Source organism: Scardinius erythrophthalmus, assembly GCF_964197995.2.
Source record: "Scardinius erythrophthalmus genome assembly, chromosome: 10".
NCBI classification, from domain to species: domain Eukaryota; kingdom Metazoa; phylum Chordata; class Actinopteri; order Cypriniformes; family Leuciscidae; genus Scardinius; species Scardinius erythrophthalmus.
In genome coordinates this window covers 287,501-310,000 of record NC_138230.1, presented here as the reverse complement: position 1 = coordinate 310,000, position 22,500 = coordinate 287,501, and the positions used below count along the sequence as shown (strand labels likewise).

Here is a 22,500-nt window from a genome sequence, read left to right as displayed (position 1 = left end):
CGGCCCGGATCGGGACTGCACAGCTCAGATCATGAGGATCCCGGGATGGACGAGCCGCCCGGATCGGGACTGCACAGCTCAGATCATGAGGATCCCGGGATGGAGGAGCGGCCCGGATCGGGACTGCACAGCTCAGATCATGAGGATCCCGGGATGGACGAGCCGCCCGGATCGGGACTGCACAGCTCAGATCATGAGGATCCCGGGATGGACGAGAGGCCCGGATCGGGACTGCACAGCTCAGATCATGAGGATCCCGGGATGGACGAGAGGCCCGGATCGGGACTGCACAGCTCAGATCATGAGGATCCCGGGATGGAGGAGCGGCCCGGATCGGGACTGCACAGCTCTGATCATGAGGATCCCGGGATGGACGAGAGGCCCGGATCGGGACTGCACAGCTCAGATCATGAGGATCCCGGGATGGACGAGAGGCCCGGATCGGGACTGCACAGCTCAGATCATGAGGATCCCGGGATGGACGAGAGGCCCGGATCGGGACTGCACAGCTCAGATCATGAGGATCCCGGGATGGAGGAGCGGCCCGGATCGGGACTGCACAGCTCAGATCATGAGGATCCCGGGATGGAGGAGCGGCCCGGATCGGGACTGCACAGCTCAGATCATGAGGATCCCGGGATGGATGACTATCAACTCGACTACCATAAACAAGCTCTGGACACGCACTAAACACTGCGACTTCTCAAAAGTTTCTTTCTGTAAAGTTTTGTTTTTTAATGGGTGCTGAATTATATTTCTGAATTATGGCCTCCTTGTTTTATTTGGTTATTTGGTGTCCTTTTGGAGTCTCCAAGTATATTTTGGAAAGACACCTTAAATTTACCTTGAAAAAAGCTTGCAGAAAATAGCTTTGTGAGAATCGCATCTCAACTCTCATCTAAACCTCTCATCTCAACTCTATTTATAGAGCTCTTTCAACTAAAACATAAATACAGTGCAGCCCTCCGACATACACTGCTTACAGAGCATTTTCTAATGCTAGAGCAAACACGTTTAAAGCGCACTCTGAAATACACCCAGTGGAGAAGCTTTAGCACAGAGAGGACGGGTTACGCCTGCAGCCTTTCAGTCTGATGCTTTACTTCGCTGGATATAGCACATGATGGCAAAATGAACGTGTTAAATAAGATAAATTACGTTAATTTCACGATAAGTGTGCGAAATCTATTGCCAGCCCTAGTTAACTCCTAACGTTCAGGTTTGCCGACTGCAGCTTTAAACGCGTGAGCTCTCTATAGTCGACTTCATAGTTCAGCAGCTGGAAAAAAGTGACTAGCGATATTGCTCCGCGGTGTCGTTATTGTTATAGTGTAATTATCAAAACGTTAAGGCTCTAGTTGTGGTTGTTTTACTGAACTGCGTTTCTGAAGCCTGCAGACACCTGAGGTATTTGAGGAACAGATCTGAACGTGTTTCTGCTGGACGAGCTCCAGGTCATCAGCTTCTCCTGACAGAGGAATCCTCTCCTATAGGAACATCTCCTACAGATCCTGACAACACGCCGTACAAACACGCTTTATAGAGGAACTACGTGTAGAAGTGCCTCCTTTCATAAGATCTCTGACCTTTCCAACACGCTTTAGGAAATGTTAAGCAGTGAAAGGGAACATCTGATGTCAGGAACTAATACAGAAAACGTGAAAATGTTCCCTTTTGATCAGTTAGCCAAAAGTCAAAAGGGTGACCTAAAATACAACAGGTGTTATTTGGACATTTTAAGAATGAAATATGAATAGAATAAGACTGGACAAGAGAAAAAAACTATAGTACATTACAACAAAAGATAACGCAACAGAGACAAACACTGAATGATAGCACAAGATTTAAAATCACAGAACAATGCAATGAGAGATCGACAGATAAACAAACCACAAAACAGAAGAAATAATGACAGAAATAGCGTACCTTGCGCATGCGCGGTGAGGACTGCCGTGAGTATCAGGACCAGGAGCGCTCGAGCCCGCATCCTCTCAGCTGACAAACACACAAATCTCTAAATCACACCCTTCAGTCACTGTTTACATGTACTCATTCAGCAGACACGCTTAACATCATCAGTGCAACAGCACAATTCACAAACCTCAGTAAAAGTTTGAACGAAACAGATTTACACAAAGTCTACTGAAGAGCGCAGCGTCAAACGTGTAAATTAATAGTTTCAAACAGTCAGACAACCTCACACTCACCTGCTGTTACAACTTAAACACAAAAGAATCGTAGGATCGGATGAGAGGAATAATCCAGTGCTGTAGGAGCGCGCGCACACACTGCAGTGACAGAATCTTCCCGCCCTCAGAACAGGCGCGAAGCAGTTCCTGCCCTTTAATTAAACTCTTCAACGTCTCACCTCAGACTCCGGCATTAGCGTCAGGCTTGTGCACAATTCAGAATTGAACTGAGAATGACTCCTTAATTCCAATTCAATTCTTGAATTTGAATTGAATTTGAATTAATGTCAAAAACAGGATCTAGAATTACAATTCGAATTTGAATTAAAGGAAGCAGAATTGCAATTCAATAAAAATTCAAAGAAATTCATATACATATTTTAAGTGAAGTGTTTAACAATTAAACTTTACAGTATATGTCAGATATGATTGCATTATAAATGAAGAGTTCAGATGCAAAAGCCTAAGTGCCATCTGAAATTTTCTTCTAGAATGATCATTTTTATCAAGCTTGTATATTTAAGTTCAGTAATTTCACTTAAATGACAATTAATAGGTAATTTTCATTGCCATTTAAGTGAAATTACTGAACTTAAATATACGAGCTTGATAAAATTTATCATTTTAGAAGAAAATTTCAGATGGCACTCAGAGGCTTTTGCATCTGAACTCTTCAAAAAATATTAGTTTGAACTATTTGTACAGATTACATTAAAATTATATGTTTTCCCCAGCAATGAATGTTAAAAGCTCTAGTCACAGAACAAATAATTAAATTTGATTTATTGTAATTGTATTTAGTTGTATTACTGAGGTAAAATGTTTAATTCAATTAGCTACTAAATCAACTTAAAACGAAATTGCTTTGCATTGATAAAGTTATCAAAATAAAGTAATCCAAACCACATTTATAATGGGTAACTAATAACAGTAAGCAATAACATTTCCAAAGTAACCTTCCTAACACTGAATGCATGCGAGACTCAACCCATTCTTTCTGTTGTGTGACTGAGTGGAATTTCTTTGAATTGCCATGAATTTAATTCCACTTCCTGTCATTCCAATTCAAATTCAATTCAACGTCCTCTGGGGCGGAGTAAATTCAATTCAAATTCAAATTCATGAATTGAAAGGAGGCCAATTCTGAAATTCTGAATTTTGCACAAGCCTGATTAGCGTAATACTGTCCTGTTTCACTTTATACTCAATGTTACGGGGTTCATTCAGTCCATGGATTGTGTAAATGCATATACAAATCAGTTTGACAGAGAATAATGCATTAAGTCAAACCTTTTGACTAACTGATCAAGAGTGAGGAAAACAATCAAGCGAAGGTGACGAAGGAGGATTACACTGAGAAGACAACCGTCCTCTGACACATTTACAGTTTCTCAATGCTAATGTTGCTGTTAGCCATCCAAAATAACTAATAATTCCAACCTCTTTGTAGACATTCCTCAATTGTATGAACCATTCCTTTATGACTCTAATCAAGTCTAGTCGCTTTTATTTTTATAGCTCTTTATACAATACAGAGATTGTTCCAAAGCAGCTTTATAGTGATAACAGGACAATAATGATAAGATGATGCAAACAGAGTTCAACTCAGCTGTAAATCAGCTCAAAAAAAGAAGAAAATAGTGTCATCATATTCAAAGTCTACAGAAAAACAATCGCATGAAAGCTGATCTCACACGCATCAGAAATCAATACTGTTCAAAGGTTGACTCATAATTACTATACATTACTGTACTGTACATCACACTTCTCTACAGTGAAGAACACATAACCAAAACACACACACACACACACACACACACACACTAACACACATGAAGAAGTGTTGCGTTACACCCTCACTGTAAGAGTATAGGTTCAGTTCACTGAGGTAAAGTTTTCATAGCATGTATAATAACAGTAACTGAAATTATTTGTTTTTGAATGAAATATAATAATGAATCATGGTAAGATATTAAATAGTTAGTTAGGGGTCCGTCTTCAGGCAACAGAAGGGATGCAAGTGGAAGTGCTAGTAAGCAAATTTCTGTCAAACTCGGTAAAGATTTGTAGAAGTAGTAAGAGTATATGGCAGTGTGGCGCTTTGAATGGAGTCACCCCTCACACTCACACACACACACACACACACACACACACACACAGCTGGATGTGTCGGTACTGGCACACTGGAATGCTGCTCCCTCCCCAGGTCAGGAGCCTGACAATCACTCATTTATACACACACACACACACACACACACACACACACACACACACACACACACACACACACACACACACACACACACACACACACACACACACACACACAATTCATCTGTGGAGGCTTCTCCTCTGACATGAAGCCGCTGGCTGAGGGTTTCAATCACCGCTTAATAATCTGTCACTCAGCGACAATCCTATGCAGCAAAAGAGATGTTAAGTTCCTCACGCCTCAGTTCTAACCCTGAGTTAGGAGAATCCCTTCCTGAAACACCAATACTCTCCAAGTCCAGAGTGTCATCTCACATGCACAACTATAGGGCAGGATTTAATCCATGGTGTTTTGATTGGATGATAAAAAAGTGAGCACTGCAAACATCAGACGACAAATCTGAGATTTGATTAAATAAAAGAAAAATACAGAATGCATGGAGGAATTGTTCACAGTAAGACCAGTGACATCAGGCATTATGAACGCTAACACTACATGACAAAGTTCCATTAGTTAATATTAGTTAGTCTCCTTGCAGTCAATAATTTTATCCCATAAAACTCATCTTTGATAATCAAAAAGACATATTTAACGTCACACACCCTTATTTTTAAGATAAGATACAACTATATTGATCCCCAAGGGGAAATGAGGCGTTACAACAACAGGACAAAAACTAATATTACACTTAAGACGACAAAAAACATATTGCAACTGTATATATTCCAAACATAAATTATGTAGGAAGACCAAAAAATATAAAAAAATAAAAAATATCGTAAATATTTGTGAATTTTTTTATTTAAACCTTTATTTAACCAGGAGAATCCCACTGAGATTAAGAACCTCTTTTGCAAGGGTGACCTGGCCAAGACAGACAGCAGCATATAAAAAATAATACAAACATATAGGTACAGACAAATAACACAGAAAACTAGAACTAACACTTCATAAAATCATTTAAAATCATTTTTACAATCTAAAAACATTTACATATTAAGGCATCTGCCTCCACGTCTTTCATTTTGGATTTAAATGCGTTTAGCGAGATTAGTTCAGTGAGTTTCAAGTCCTTTTGCAACGTATTCCAGCTGAAGGTGCAGAATACAGAAATGCCTTCTTTCCCATTTCCGTACGAGTCTTTTGCACAGAGAGCATTACAAAGTCCTGAGAATGCAAAAAGTGTCACCCATTGGTTTTCTGTATGATATGAACACATAGGTAGCTTGGCAGCAGACCAAGAATTGCCTTATATATGAAAGTGTACTAATGACATAGCCTTCGCGTGGCTAGAGGAGGCCATCCAGCCCGAGAGTATAGCTCACAGTGGCGAGTCCAGCCCGAGAGTATAGCTCACAGTGGCGAGTCCAGCCCGAGAGTATAGCTCACAGTGGCGAGTCCAGCCCGAGAGTATAGCTCACAGTGGCGAGTCCAGCCCGAGAGTATAGCTCACAGTGGCGAGTCCAGCCCGAGAGTATAGCTCACAGTGGCGAGTCCAGCCCGAGAGTATAGCTCACAGTGGCGAGTCCAGCCCGAGAGTATAGCTCACAGGGGCGAGTCCAGCCCGAGAGTATAGCTCACAGGGGCGAGTCCAGCCCGAGAGTATAGCTCACAGGGGCGAGTCCAGCCCGAGAGTATAGATCACAGGGGCGAGTCCAGCCCGAGAGTACAGCTCACAGTGGGGAGTCCAGCCCGAGAGTACAGCTCACAGTGGCGAGTCCAGCCCGAGAGTATAGCTCACAGTGGCGAGTCCAGCCCGAGAGTATAGCTCACAGGGGCGAGTCCAGCCAGAGAGTATAGCTCACAGGGGCGAGTCCAGCCCGAGAGTATAGCTCACAGTGGCGAGTCCAGCCCGAGAGTATAGCTCACAGGGGCGAGTCCAGCCCGAGAGTATAGCTCACAGTGGCGAGTCCAGCCCGAGTATAGCTCACAGTGGCGAGTCCAGCCCGAGAGTATAGCTCACAGGGGCGAGTCCAGCCCGAGAGTATAGCTCACAGTGGCGAGTCCAGCCCGAGAGTATAGCTCACAGGGGCGAGTCCAGCCCGAGAGTATAGCTCACAGTGGGGAGTCCAGCCCGAGAGTATAGCTCACAGTGGGGAGTCCAGCCCGAGAGTATAGCTCACAGGGGCGAGTCCAGCCCGAGAGTATAGCTCACAGGGGCGAGTCCAGCCCGAGAGTACAGCTCACAGTGGCGAGTCCAGCCCGAGTGTATAGCTCACAGTGGCGAGTCCAGCCCGAGAGTATAGCTCACAGGGGCGAGTCCAGCCCGAGAGTATAGCTCACAGTGGCGAGTCCAGCCCGAGAGTATAGCTCACAGTGGCGAGTCCAGCCCGAGAGTATAGCTCACAGTGGCGAGTCCAGCCCGAGTATAGCTCACAGTGGCGAGTCCAGCCCGAGAGTATAGCTCACAGGGGCGAGACCAGCCCGAGAGTATAGCTCACAGTGGCCAGTCCAGCCCGAGTGTATAGCTCACAGGGGCGAGTCCAGCCCGAGAGTATAGCTCACAGGGGCGAGTCCAGCCCGAGAGTATAGCTCACAGTGGCGAGTCCAGCCCGAGAGTATAGCTCACAGTGGCGAGTCCAGCCCGAGAGTATAGCTCACAGGGGCGAGTCCAGCCCGAGAGTATAGTCAAGTCAAGTCAAGTCAAGTTTATTTATATAGCGCTTTTCACAACACAGGTTGTATCAAAGCAGCTTCACAGTAATAAATTAGAACAATACATGAATGTTTGTTTCTAGTGGAACGTCTACGTTTGGTAATGCTGATCAATAGTATCGTTGATTGATTAATTAAATTAAATATCCCCAAATATCCCCAACTGAGCAAGCCAAAGGCAACAGTGGCAAGGAACCGAAAAACTCCATCAGGTGACCTAATGGAGAAAAAAAAAAACCTTGGGAGAACCCGGGCTCAGTCGGGGGCCAGTTCTCCTCTGGCGTTTATGAACTAGAGGTCGGATTTAACTGTAGGATTAAAAGTATTATATGAATGCCTGGCTGAAGAGATGCGTCTTTAATCTAGTTTTAAACTGGGAGAGCGAGTCTGAGCAACGAACAGTATCCGGAAGACTATTCCAGAGTTTTGGTGCTAAATGTGAAAATGCTCTCCCTCCTTTGGTGGATCTGGATATCCTAGGTATGACCAAAAGCCTCGAATTTAGTGACCTTAAAGAGCGCGATGGATTATAGGGCGATAGAAGATCCGTTAAATATACTGGAGCTAAGCCGTTTAGGGCTTTATAAGTCAGTAGCAATACCTTGTAATTAATACGGGACTTTATAGGTAACCAATGTAGGGATGATAAAATCGGTGTTATATGATCATATTTTCTTGATCTAGTTAGAACTCTAGCGGCGGCATTTTGGACTAACTGTAGCTTGTTTATTGAGGATGCAGGACAACCGGCTAATAACGCATTACAGTAATCTAGTCTCGAGGTCATGAATGCATGAACTAACTTTTCTACATCAGAAACTGATAGCATATTACGTAGCTTAGCAATGTTTCTAAGGTGGAAAAAGGCTGTTCTTGTAACATATGAAATATGATTTTCAAAAGACAGGTTGCAGTCTAATATAACACCCAGGTCTTTTACTGTAGAGGATGAAGTAACAGGACATCCTACTATGTTAAAGTTGTATTGTGAGAGGTTTTGTGGGTGGTTTTTTGAACCGATAAGTAGTACCTCTGTCTTGTCTGGATTTAATAAAAGAAAATTATGCGTCATACAATCTTTTATATCATTAACACACTCTGTCAATTTGGATAATTTAGCGTTTTCATCCGGCCGTGATGAAATATAGATTTGATTGTCATCAGCATAACAATGGAAACTAATTCCATGTTTCCTTATAATATTTCTAAGTGGCAGCATATATATTGGGAATAATAGAGGGCCTAACACAGATCCCTGCGGCACTCCATAGTTTACTGGAGTTATGATAGATTTTTCTCCATTTAAATAAACAAAATGGTAGCGGTCAGATAAATACGATCTAAACCAGCTTAATGCTTGTCCTTGAACACCAGTATAATTTTGTAGTCGATCTAAGAGTATTGTATGATCTATAGTATCGAACGCAGCACTAAGATCAAGTAAAACTAATATTGAGATACAGCCTTGGTCAGAAGCTAAAAGTAAATTATTTGTTATTTTAACGAGCGCAGTTTCAGTGCTATGATGCGGCCTGAACCCAGACTGAAACTTTTCATAGGTGTCATTTTCTTGTAAGAAAGAGCCCAGTTGAGCGGACACAACTTTTTCTAGTATTTTAGACATAAAAGGTAGATTTGAAATGGGTCTATAATTTACTAGATTATTCGGATCTAATCGTGGTTTCTTAATGAGAGGTTTTATAACTGCCAGTTTAAATGTTTTTGGAACATAACCTAAAGATAAAGACGAGTTAATAATATTGAGGAGAGGCTCTTCCACTACAGGTAACACTTCTTTCAATAGTTTAGTTGGTATAGGATCTAGTAAACATGTTGTTGTTTTAGATGAAGTGATAAGTTTATTTAACTCTTTTTGTTCTATAGTTGTAAAGCACTGTAATTGTTCTTGCGGGGTGATAATTGAGGCTGAATTATAAGGCGCGATTGAGGATTGAACGTTTACAATTGTGGTTCTGATGTTTTCTATTTTCTCAGTGAAGAACTTCATGAAATCATTACTACTAAACTGTAATGGAATATTTTGTTCAGGAGACATCTGTTTATTTGTTAGTCTCGCCACGGTGTTAAATAAGAACTTAGGATTGTTATGGTTGTTTTCTATTAGTTTGCGTAGATGCTCAGCCCTGGCCGCTTTTAGGGCCTTTTTATAACGTGACATACTGTCTTTCCATGCGATTCTAAAGACCTCTAAGTTGGTTTGTTTCCATTTACGCTCTAAATTACGGGTTTCTCTCTTTAGAACACGCGTAGTATTGTTGTACCATGGTGCTTTACTTTTCTCTCTGACCTTTTTTAATCTAATGGGCGCAACAATATCCAATGATCCAGAGAGAATGGTGCTCATAGTGCTAGTTAATTCCTCAAGTTCATCTGTTTGTTTGGGTTCACTGAGCAGCTGAGACAGATCCGATAAACAATTTGAAAAATTATCTATGGTGGATGGAAGGATTGTTCTGCCTAATCGATAACGCGGCGCAGCATGATATATTACAGGAGTACGTAATATGCAAGTTACCATGTAATGGTCAGTGACATCGTCACTTTGTGGAATGATATCTATATCGGTTGGATCGGTTCCATGTGATATAATTAAATCGAGTGTATGATTAAATCGATGAGTCGGTCCGGTAATGTTTTGCTTGACCCCAAAGGAGTTTAATAAATCTGTAAACGCAGCCCCTAACGCATCATTTTGATTATCTACATGGGTATTAAAGTCTCCAACAATTAATGCTTTATCGAAGTTAACTAATAGGTCTGAGAGAAAATCTGCAAACTCTTTTAGGAAATCAGCGTAAGGCCCAGGCGGTCTATATACGGTAGCCAAGGCTAGAGATAATAGGGATGTTTTTCGAACATCTAAGAGCGTAACATTTAGTACAAGTACTTCAAATGAAATAAACTTATAACCCGTTTTCTGAGTAACATTGAGAAAATCTCTATAGATTGTTGCAACACCGCCGCCACGACCAATCAGACGGGGCTCGTGCTTATAGGAGTATCCTGCTGGAGTAGACTCATTTAGACCGAAATAATCATTTGGTTTAAGCCAGGTTTCAGTAAGGCAAAGTACATCGAAGCTATTATCTGTGACTATTTCATTTACAATAACTGCCTTAGGTGTGAGTGATCTAATGTTTAGAAGACCTAGCTTTAAAAATTGTTTTTGATTACCAATAGCAACATTTTCTGGTTTAATAACAATTAGATTTTTTCTAGATCCTGCAGTAGATTTATGATTTGATCTCACTAAACGAGGAATAGACACAGTTTCTATGCAATGTTCTACACTATTTATATCAGTTAAATTGGTGCAGCAGAGACTATGATTTGGACTTTTGGTTACTAGTCAAAGTATAGCTCACAGTGGCGAGTCCAGCCCGAGAGTATAGCTCACAGTGGGGAGTCCAGCCCGAGAGTATAGCTCACAGGGGCGAGTCCAGCCCGAGAGTATAGCTCACAGTGGGGAGTCCAGCCCGAGAGTATAGCTCACAGGGGCGAGTCCAGCCCGAGAGTATAGCTCACAGTGGGGAGTCCAGCCCGAGAGTATAGCTCACAGTGGCGAGTCCAGCCCGAGAGTACAGCTCACAGGGGCGAGTCCAGCCCGAGAGTACAGCTCACAGGGGCGAGTCCAGCCCGAGAGTATAGCTCACAGTGGCGAGTCCAGCCCGAGAGTACAGCTCACAGGGGCGAGTCCAGCCCGAGAGTATAGCTCACAGGGGCGAGTGCAGCCCGAGAGTACAGCTCACAGTGGCGAGTCCAGCCCGAGAGTATAGCTCACAGGGGCGAGTCCAGCCCGAGAGTACAGCTCACAGTGGCGAGTCCAGCCCGAGAGTATAGCTCACAGGGGCGAGTGCAGCCCGAGAGTATAGCTCACAGTGGCGAGTCCAACCCGAGAGTAAAGCTCACAGTGGGGAGTCCAGCCCGAGAGTATAGGTCACAGGGGCGAGTCCAGCCCGAGAGTATAGCTCACAGTGGCGAGTCCAGCCCGAGAGCATAGCTCACAGGGGCGAGTCCAGCCCGAGAGTATAGCTCACAGTGGCGAGTCCAGCCCGAGAGTATAGCTCACAGTGGCGAGTCCAGCCCGAGAGTATAGCTCACAGGGGCGAGTCCAGCCCGAGAGTATAGCTCACAGTGGCGAGTCCAGCCCGAGAGTATAGCTCACAGGGGCGAGTCCAGCCCGAGAGTATAGCTCACAGGGGCGAGTCCAGCCCGAGAGTATAGATCACAGGGGCGAGTCCAGCCCGAGAGTACAGCTCACAGTGGGGAGTCCAACGCGAGAGTACAGCTCACAGTGGCGAGTCCAGCCCGAGAGTATAGCTCACAGTGGCGAGTCCAGCCCGAGAGTACAGCTCACAGTGGGGAGTCCAACGCGAGAGTACAGCTCACAGTGGCGAGTCCAGCCCGAGAGTATAGATCACAGGGGCGAGTCCAGCCCGAGAGTACAGCTCACAGTGGGGAGTCCAACGCGAGAGTACAGCTCACAGTGGCGAGTCCAGCCCGAGAGTACAGCTCACAGTGGGGAGTCCAACGCGAGAGTACAGCTCACAGTGGCGAGTCCAGCCCGAGAGTATAGCTCACAGTGGCGAGTCCAGCCCGAGAGTATAGCTCACAGGGGCGAGTCCAGCCCGAGAGTATAGCTCACAGTGGCGAGTCCAGCCCGAGAGTATAGCTCACAGTGGCGAGTCAGCGCTTTGCAGTTTGTAATGAACCTCAACGAAGCATGGTAAGCTGTCAATCATATGAAAATTCTGTGCAGAAGTATGCATATATAAAAGATCACCATAGTCCAGAACAGATAAGGAAGTGGTGGCCACAAGTCGTTTTTTTTACATTAAAAGAAAAACCCTAATATCGAAAAATTTCGAAAATAAAAACCCAATTTTAGCCTCAGCTTTTTCACCACGTACAGCACATGTGGTTTAAAAGTCAGGGAGTCATCAATCAAAAGACCCAGGTATTTATAGGAGTTAACAACCTCTATTTCACTTCCCCCCCATAGTGACGATCAGAGGGAGGCTTTGTGGCCTGGTCCTAGATTTAGTAAACAACATAAGTTTGGTCTTATCTCCATTTACACATAATTTCAGCTGCATAAGGGTGTTTTGGACTTCAATAAATGCATTTTGCAAATATTCAATTGCTTGTACAAGAGTTGACGCACTGCAATATATGACAGTATCATCAGCATAAAAATGAAGATTAGCATTTAACACATTTAGACCCATATTGTTCATATAAATAGTGAATAAAAGTGGACCTAATACAGAGCCCTGTGGTACACCCTTAGTGACTGCTACAGTACTGGAACATAGACCATCACATCTAATACACTGAGAGCGATCACCAAGCAACTGCTTGCTCTGAAAGTCCTGAGTTAATAAGTCTAAGTTTCAAAACTTCCTGATCAACTGTATCGAAAGCTTTGGACAGGTCAATAAAGAGTAATGCCGAATGTTGCTTCTTGTCAAGTGCAACAAAAACGTCATTTACCACCTTCATTGCAGCTGTGATGCTGCTATGTCTTTTTCTGAAGCCTGATTGATATGTAGATAAAACTATATCTACATAAAATATAAAATATAAGTATATGGGTAAATATACTCCTAAAAAAATAAAACTCCAACAAGTCAAATTGGTCAACAAGTCCCATGGTAGTGTCAGTACTGAGAACAGTAACCCTAACCCTTTTATTTTGACGGCACACACACACTCTCACTCTCACACCCACACACAAACTCACACACACACTCTCTCTCTCTCTCAAACACACACACACACACACACACACACACACACACACACACACACACACACACACACACACACACACACACACACACTCTCTCTCTCTCTCTCTCTCTCTCACACACACACTCTCTCTCTCTCTCTCTCTCACACACACACACTCTCACTCTCACACCCACACACAAACTCACACACACACTCTCTCTCTCTCAAACACACACACACACACACACACACACACACACACACACACACACACACACACTCTCTCTCTCTCTCTCTCTCTCTCTCACACACACACACACACACACACACACACACACACACACACACACACACTCACACACTCTCACGCCCACACAGACACACACTCTCTCTCTCTCTCTCACACACACAAACACTCTCACACACACACACTCACACACTCTCTCTCTCTCTCTCACACACCCACACACACTCTCTCTCTCTCACACAAACTCACACTCTCTCTCTCTCTCTCACACACACACACACACACACACACACACACTCTCACACACCCACACAGACACACACACACTCTCACACACCCACAGACACACACACACACACTAACTCTCTCTCTCACACACACACACTCACTCACTCACTAACAAAAACACTCACTCTCTCATACACACTCACTCACTCTCTCTCTCACACACACAGACATACACACTCACTTTCTCACACAATCACACACAGAGACACTCTCTCTCTCTCTCTCTCTCAGACACACACATACGCTCTCTCACTCTCTCTCTCTCTCTCACACACACACACAAACACAAGATTCTGTATCCCTCTTACTCTTTTGCTGCCATCTAGTGGACTGATCATGGCAGTGTTTCACAAGAAACGCCATTTGTTCCCATCCTGCAGAACGTGTGTGTTTGAATTGACAACCAGGAGTTTCCCAAATGGAAAAGGCAAAGTTTAAGAAAAAACAAAAGTGTAAAACTAAAAAAACAAAACCCTTTTTTTATTGGGAGCTTTCGTTTCTTCCACACAATATGACTAGAATTTCAGACACTCTCTCTTTCTTCCACATGCAGAACCTCTGACTCCCACCAGAACAGCAGAGACCGGGTCTGTAAGCAGCAGCTGCTGATGGAACCACTATCTGCCGGCGCCACAGAACGCAACAGTCAAAAACAGGACGGCGGACTGGATCATTTAGCAAAACACAAAAAAAGTAATTTAAAAAAACTTTTTGCCATTAAATTATCTGATACGTTGTCTGATACGATTAGAATGCCACATAACCATAAAATATAACATTTACTCATCTAATCTGTGACGTATAAAAGAAACAGTTAAAACAGTTAAAGTCGCACAACAGAACGCCTGAACACCGTAGCCGTTTCACCAGCAGCTGTAGCTTAAAGTACCTCAACTTAACGTAACCATGGTTCCCTGAGAGAGGGAACGAGACACTGCTTCACTAGCTGACGCTTTAGGGAAACTCCTTTCACCAAAAATATCTGAATCGAGCCATTACAACTGCAATAGCTAATGGCGCTCGCACACTCAAGCTATATAGCGCAGCACAGAGCGCGATTGCCTCAGAATCTTGCTGTGAGTGAGAGCACACATGTAAAGCAAAGTAACTTGCGCATTGTCTCTACCCTCAGCGAACCAGGGTTATATTACGTAACCCGGAATGTTCCCTTTCTAGGTCGGTCTCTCGACACAGTGCCGTAGCGATCTCTCACGAACGGCAGAAATGCACGCGTTTCCACAAACCATTCTTGCAAACCCAAGCTAAAGCAGCCGCTGCCGTTAGCCTAGCAGTGTCTGAACGGGCTTCAGAGGGACGCTCTGTCCTGAACACACGCAGTCGGAGCAGTGAGTATCGCCTGAACCCGTTCTCATGACAGGTGCGCGATCGTCGCTGGCGAATCCACAGGAATGTGATGACTGAGAGGCTGAAGCTCTTCTGCATGTTCACAGACAGGCCAAGACGCGCTGATTGGGCTAGCAGTTTGTGCTAGTCTCTCCAGCACACTGCGGCACAGGCGCTCCAGATCGCATCGGGCTCCATGTGTGAACAGGAGGACGGCCGTCGCTGAGCTGATTCCGATCTGGATCGTGTCGGAGGGGGAACGCCAGCCACTATCTGTGCTGTGGGAAGGACTCCAGGTCTTCCTCGTCCAGGGACTACAGGAGCGTTTTTTTTTTTCTCTTCTAAACCCTTTTTTCTTATCTGTAGTAATATGATTTATTTGTAGAAATTATGTGAATATTCCCAAACACTCCACAGTGCATCATCTGAATGGGACTGAATAACTGCAAGTTTTCAGAAACACACACCTGAACTCAGATATAAACAATCAAAAGACAAAAAGTTGTTGAATAAATTACCATTTTTAATATTTTTTAGAACATTTGATAAAGGAAAAAGAAAGAAGGAACATCACCCTCTAATTAAGCAAAATATTTCTAGAGTTCATTTGAACAGGTGTCTAAGACAAAATTAAATTCACAGAATAAAGCTTCATGTGCATCCCTTTACATAAACGTACAAAACACATCCGGCAGAGAATCACATCGGCATAAAATTATATTTCAGCTGTGAAGCGACACAAACTACAGCTCATAACATGGTGTCGAACTGTGATGTTTAACAACTTCAAAATGTAAAAGGTGAAATGAAAGTTCATAAATACAGCCAGTAAAACAACTGCAGAAAGACAGACGTGTGTATCTGACATCACTGAGCACTACCATCACCGTTTCAGTGTGTGTGTGTGTGTATATGTGAGAGAGAGATTGTGAGTGTGTGTGTCCTCAGGTCACCTGTAATGATCATAGTCCTGCAGCACTGCGATAGTGGATAGACGGTTCTGCAGTGGTGAGACGGTTCCGTAGGGTGAGACGGTTCTGCAGTGGTGAGATGGTTCCGTAGGGTGAGACGGTTCTGCAGTGGTGAGATGGTTCCGTGTGGTGAGACGGTTCTGCAGTGGAGAGACTGTTCTGCAGTGGTTAGTGGTGAGACGGTTCTGCAGTGGCGAGACTGTTCTGCAGTGGTAAGATGGTTCTGCAGTGGTGAGACGGTTCTGCAGTGGTGAGACGGTTCTGCAGTGGCGAGACTGTTCTGCAGTGGTAAGATGGTTCTGCAGTGGTGAGACGGTTCTGCAGTGGCTAGACTGTTCTGCAGTGGTAAGATGGTTCTGCAGTGTTCTGCAGTGGAGAGAGGGTTCTGCAGTGGTGAGACGGTTCTGCAGTGGAGAGACGGTTCTGCAGTGATCTGCAGTGGAGAGAGTTCTGCAGTGGTGAGAGGGTTCTGCAGTGCTGAGACGGTTCTTGAGGGTGAGATGTTCTGCTGTGATGAGAAGGTTCTGGAGGGTGAGACGGTTCTGCAGTGGAGAGATGGTTCTGCAGTGATCTGCAGTGGAGAGAGGGTTCTGCAGTTATCTGCAGTGGAGAGACGGTTCTGCAGTGGTGAGAGGGTTCTGCAGTGTTCTGCAGTGGAGAGACAGTTCTGCAGTGCTGAGACGGTTCTTGAGGGTGAGACGGTTCTGCTGTGATGAGACGGTTCTGCAGTGATCTGCAGTGGAGAGACAGTTCTGCAGTGGTGAGACGGTTCTGCAGTGATCTGCAGTGGAGAGACAGTTCTGCATTGGTGAGACGGTTCTGCAGTGATCTGCAGTGGAGAGAGGGTTCTGCAGTGGTGAGACGGTTCTGCAGTGGAGAGACGGTTCTGCAGTGATCTGCAGTGGAGAGAGTTCTGCAGTGGTGAGAGGGTTCTGCAGTGCTGAGACGGTTCTTGAGGGTGAGATGTTCTGCTGTGATGAGAAGGTTCTGGAGGGTGAGACGGTTCTGCAGTGGAGAGATGGTTCTGCAGTGATCTGCAGTGGAGAGAGGGTTCTGCAGTTATCTGCAGTGGAGAGACGGTTCTGCAGTGGTGAGAGGGTTCTGCAGTGTTCTGCAGTGGAGAGACAGTTCTGCAGTGCTGAGACGGTTCTTGAGGGTGAGACGGTTCTGCTGTGATGAGACGGTTCTGCAGTGATCTGCAGTGGAGAGACAGTTCTGCAGTGGTGAGACGGTTCTGCAGTGATCTGCAGTGGAGAGACAGTTCTGCATTGGTGAGACGGTTCTGCAGTGATCTGCAGTGGAGAGAGGGTTCTGCAGTGATCTGCAGTGGAGAGACGGTTCTGCAGTGATCTGCAGTGGTGAGAGGGTTCTGCAGTGGAGACAGTTCTGCAGTGCTGAGACGGCTCTTGAGGGTGAGACGTTCTGCTGTGATGAGAAGGTTCTGGAGGGTGAGACGGTTCTGCAGTGGAGAGATGGTTCTGCAGTGATCTGCAGTGGACAGAGGGTTCTGCAGTGATCTGCAGTGGAGAGACGGTTCTGCAGTGGTGAGAGGGTTCTGCAGTGGAGAGACAGTTCTGCAGTGCTGAGACGGTTCTTGAGGGTGAGACGGTTCTGCTGTGATGAGACGGTTCTGGAGGGTGAGACGGTTCTGCGGTGGAGAGATGGTTCTGCAGTGGTGAGACAGTTCTGGAGGGTGAGACGGTTCTGGAGGGTGAGACGGTTCTGCAGTGGTGAGATGGTTCTGCAGTGGTGAGATGGTTCTGCAGTGGTGAGATGGTTCTGCAGTGGTGAGACAGTTCTGGAGGGTGAGAGTTCTGGAGGGTGAGACGGTTCTGCAGTGGTGAGATGGTTCTGGAGAGCAAGACGGTTCTGGAGGGTGAGACGGTTCTGCAGTGGAGAGACGGTTCTGCAGTGGAGAGACGGTTCTGCTGTGATGAGAAGGTCCTGGAGAGTGAGACGGTTCTGCAGTGGTGAGACGGTTCTGGAGAGCGAGACGGTTCTGGAGAGTGAGATGGTTCTGCAGTGGTGAGACGGTTCTGGAGAGTGAGAAGGTTCTGGAGAGTGAGATGGTTCTGCAGTGGTGAGACGGTTCTGGAGAGCGAGACGGTTCTGGAGAGTGAGATGGTTCTGCAGTGGTGAGACGGTTCTGGAGAGTGAGAAGGTTCTGCAGTGGAGAGACGGTTCTGTTGTGATGAGAAGGTTCTGGAAAGTGAAATGGTTCTACAGCGCTGCGATCTTGCTGGCCTCACGCACTCCACTCAGATACGCCCCCGTCACCGTCTGAGGAAAGTGTCTGTTTGTCGCCTGCAGAGTAGAGAAACTAATTAGCAATGCTGAAAATGATCATCTGGTAAAAACAGTGCGGTCAGTAAGGGGTTTTATGACTGCTCTTACGACAAATCTAGCATGGCAGTTTCTGACACTGGACAGACATTAAAATAAATATAAGAAAGGAGACCAATTCTTTCAAAACATATAAATATGAGTAAAGCAATAAGTAGAGATGAATATCAGTTATTAATTCTTCCTGTGTCTTGTTTTAGTTCTAATTGTTTCAAAGCAGCTTCACTGTAATAAACGTCTCGGTTACTAGCGTAACCTCGGTTCCCCGAGATAACAGGAACGAGTATTGCATTTACTAGACGCTATTGGAAAACTCCTTTTTCTCAGATTATTGAAGCCTTTTATTCAATACTGCAGTGCTACCACACAGCCATAACAGTGCAGTGTTCTGCGCGCGCTTATTGGCTGAGCAGTGGGAGCTGCATGAACCGATGGCGACGTATCTGCGCGAGCCAATCAGGGCACAGAACCCGGAAGGTGCGGGGCATCTGCCTATATTAGCAGCTGGTCTCGCCATAGGATTCAGATTTATACTCCTTCAGCAGCTATCCTGCATTTACTATGGGCGCCGAAGCAGAGCCACAAAGCCACGCCTCCGCCCAGTCAAACCACCAGCCAGCTCACTGTCTCCCAGCCAGAGAATCCCTTTCCTGAGGGCAGTTCTCTAGCACCCGAGCGCTCAGACCATCCAGCGGCTTGCAATATTGTTCGGAGCAGGGGCCTTTTCCCCTCTCAGAACCTTACAGAGGATGCTAGGGCTAATGCCTCCACGTCATCAGTCCTTCCGCTGGGCTTGCTGCCCCCTGCAGTACTGGCTGAAACCCCAGGTCCCAACTCACGCCTGGCGATCAGATCACCTTTGTGTCAAGGTGGACCACGTCTGCATCAGAGCCCGGGCTTATTGGAGGGACCCCAGCCGAGACCGGTCTGGACTGAGGTCTCGGTCTCAAGGAGGAAAGTGATTACAGCAGATGCTTCTAACTCTGTGTGAGGGCAGACCGACTTCCAGCTCCTGGTCCAGCTCGGGGAAACGCTGCATATCAACTGCCTGGAAATGATGTCGGTTTTATGGCCCTCAAAACCTTCCTACCAGACCTGACGGCACCTAGTCCGGTCGGTCAACATGGCTGTGGTGTCCTACATAAACCACCAGGGTGGGCTCAGGTCGAGGCCTCTGTACAGGCTAGCCCGACACCTCTCCTCATGGGCACAACGCAACCTGAGCTCTCTGAGAGCAGGTCATGTGCCCTGCAGACTGAACCAGGGAGCAGACATGCTGTCCCGGAGGAACATGCTCATGCCCAGACAGTTCAAACGATCTGGAGCATCTTCGGCAGGGCAGAGGGCGACCTCTTCACCTCAGAAGGAAACTCTCACTGCCCAATATTCTTCATAAAGAACATGGATGCGCTGGGCCATTCCCCTTTACACCTTTCCTCCTCAGCTGCTCGCAGCCTCTTGGTCAATTCCCCGGAGGAAAGACCTCCTTTCCCAGGCAAACAGGAAAGTCTGGCATCCCCAACCCGAGCTGTGGGTCCTCCACGAATGGCCCCTCCACGGGAACTTGCGGGCCTCCCAGCGAGAGTCCTGAACACTATCCCTGAGGCTTGAGCTCTGTCCACGAGATGCCTCTACGCCCTTAAAAGCTCTGCTTTCCCAGACTGGTGTTCAGTCTGGAACCAAGACCCTATTCATGTGAAGTACCACTGGTGCTTTCTTTCCTACAGGAGCTAATAGACGCGGGTCATAGCAGAACACCACACTCCTGTGGCCAGCCAGTCGCTGGGTAGAAGCAACCTGGTTGTTCACTTCTTGAAAGGGGCAAGGAGGCTCAACCTGTCTCGTCCTCTTACCATACCTTCTTGGGACCTATCCACGGTCCTCAAAGGGCCCCCCTTCGAGCCGCTACAGTCGGCCGAGCTACGGCCACTTTCGTTTAAGACCGCACTCCTGCTAGCGCTAGCAAATGTTTCGAAAGGGAACAGGAAAGTAACAGAATCAGTGATAAATTCACATTCAGTTGTAAAGCAGCTCTACAGAAGACAATAGAGTCAATTATGCAACAGTCAGTGACATAGTCTCTTTTGTTTTACTCTGCCACAATGACGTAAATCAGTGAGGTTCAAATATTAATATATTCAACTAAAAAGTAATCTACAGTCCTTGTTTTCTCCCACTTGCAGTGAAGTGCAGTGAAATGATGTCCAGTGCATGATCGTAAACAGACACACAGACAGGAGTCTGACCTCGCCGGCGAAGAACAGCTTTCCCTGTACGTCTTCGGCCATGATGTCGTAGACCTCGCCGCTGCCGCCCGTCTTCACGAAGCTGTAGGACATCTGAGCCCACGGGTCTCTGCTCCAGTGGGTCACCAAGAACTTCACCGGATCCGGAACCTCCTGCAACACCACATCAGAACAATACAAGTCACTGACGATCGTCACGAGAGCAAGATTACAGATGACCCGTCAGACATGTATTAATATCAGAGTTAACAGACATTTGGGTCTTGATAAATATCTATAGATATCTTTCCTGGAGCTCAAACAGTAGAGCGTTGGCGATTGCAACGCCACGGTCATGGGTTCAATTCCCAGGGAAAGCAAGATTTGATAAGAATGTAAATGTGTACCTTGAAATGCAATGCAAGTCACTTTGGATAAAAGCGTCTGCCAAATGCATAAAATGCAGGCTAAATGTAAATAAATGAGTCTGAAGCTGATGTTGAGGCTCACCTGCTCCTGGAAGAGTCCTCTGAGGACACTCATACACAGATCCACCACCTGTGCGTCCTGGAGATCTCTGACCAGCGCAAGAGCTTCGCCTGTGATCACCGTCATGAGCACACACTGCTCGCCCTGCACACACACACACACGCACACACCTTGTTAGAACAGTAGCCTGTAACCCTGTTACTGTATTTATTAAGCTCCTTCAGTATTTCCTGATCAAGTGAAGTCAGCTTTATGTTTTTACGCTTGAGCGCAGGCGTGTGCTGCACATGATGGCTGATGATGATGAAAACGCCAGACTGTAAAAACTATAATTTGGCTAAACTATAAATATGACCATCATTATTTTCTGGTTAATCCCCTCATTTCACCAACCAGAAACAAGCATGATTGGCAGGCGTGTTCCTGTGTCGGGCCCTCCGGGCGCATGTCGTAGAACACACTCAGGGCCGGCGCTACACTGCGTGTAGGGCACCAAGTGCTTGGGGGGGCACCAAAAAATCTGGGTCGTGAAAAATCATCACAATAGGCTACTAGTATAAATAACAAATAAAATATGTCTAAAGCATGTTAATATACAAAAGCAATACAAAAGTAATATAGGCCTAGGCCAAATTAGTCGAGAAAAAGGTGAATCTCCTGTGCGGCCCTCTCTCCAGTCTCCCTCTGGTGCCCCCCTCCCCACCTCCCAGTGGTCTGTTCGATTATGCCTCAATGTCAAATTTGGCAGACACCGACCTCAGACATGGCCTCGAAAAGGCACCAAGAGTCGGGGGCGGAAAAAAGAAAAAAGAAGAGACAGCGGGATGATGCTCGCAGATAAGACAATGTTTTAAATAAAAATGTTAGTTTTGTAGCCCTTGCGTGTATGCATGTCCAGGGGCGTCGCTAGTAGTGCAAAAGATCCGGGGCTTTAGCCCTGCATGTTGAGTCTTTTATGTTAACTGGGGTCCGGGGGTTTCTCCCCCGGGAAATTTTGAAACTTGGGCAGTTAAAGATGCAGTTAGTTTGTTTGAGAAGGAAAGGAAGGCCAATCGTTGGGGTCCTCATCGTCATATTTGAATGACAAATAAAGCTAATTTTCCCCTAGGTAGGCTATTACGTTACAGATGTGTTCATAGGCTATTAGGGCTGCGGCTATCGATTCTTTTTGTAATCGATTAATCTAGCACTTAATCGATCGATTAATCGAGTAATCGGATAAAAAAAAATTGTGTGTTTTTAAACAATCAAAACAAATAATGCATAACGAAAATGATGTGGCTGAAAAACTCCAACATTTGGCTCCAAAACTAAGCCTATTTATTGTAATTTTTACCCATTTAGTGTTTATAAGTGCCAGTGCCAACAATTATATAACAATACAGTTAAGTCAACTTACTGTAAAACATGTATAACATGTAAAACTATGAATACAAACTTAAATAGTAAAGGCCATTTGGCCTTAGTTTTGTCTTCTTAATACAACATTACAAAAAAAGGATTGCACCTTCTGCAAATTTCCCACCGGAGAACAAAAATAAATGAAATGAATATAAAATATCAAGCCAAACAGGTACACAATGTATACAATTTATATAAAAAAATAAGTGTAGCTTTGAAAAGGGGAATGTTTTATTGCAAATATACATTTTGTTAAATAGAAAAAGAACAGCATTTTGTTTTTCACTTAGGCTAGTTGAAGTATATTAGCACGTTTTGTAGTATTGTATTTTTTTTTGTTAATTTAAAATGTTCTATGTTCAATTACTTTGGTAGCCGATTA

The 22,500-nt window shown here is 45.3% G+C and overlaps 2 protein-coding genes across 3 annotated transcripts in view; both read right to left on the bottom strand.

The window, feature by feature from the left end:
* Positions 1-2,280, bottom strand: part of col14a1b (collagen, type XIV, alpha 1b) — a 77,960-nt gene extending 75,680 nt beyond the window's left edge. Inside the window, exons 1-2 of the mRNA XM_088845597.1 lie at positions 2,208-2,280; positions 1,927-1,995 (exon numbers count right to left, since the gene is read on the bottom strand). Of these exons, the coding sequence (XP_088701723.1) occupies positions 1,927-1,987 (61 nt within the window). The 5' untranslated portion in view covers positions 1,988-1,995; positions 2,208-2,280. The remainder of the gene's footprint in view (positions 1-1,926; positions 1,996-2,207) is intronic.
* Positions 2,281-15,196: 12,916 nt separating this feature from the next.
* Positions 15,197-22,500, bottom strand: part of kdm1b (lysine demethylase 1B) — a 47,281-nt gene continuing 39,977 nt past the window's right edge. For both annotated transcript variants that reach the window (XM_081376586.1, XM_081376585.1), the window contains exons 19-21: positions 20,739-20,861; positions 20,250-20,402; positions 15,197-17,964 (exon numbers count right to left, since the gene is read on the bottom strand). In XM_081376586.1, coding sequence (XP_081232712.1) covers positions 17,881-17,964; positions 20,250-20,402; positions 20,739-20,861 — 360 coding nt within the window. In that variant the 3' untranslated portion in view covers positions 15,197-17,880. The remainder of the gene's footprint in view (positions 17,965-20,249; positions 20,403-20,738; positions 20,862-22,500) is intronic.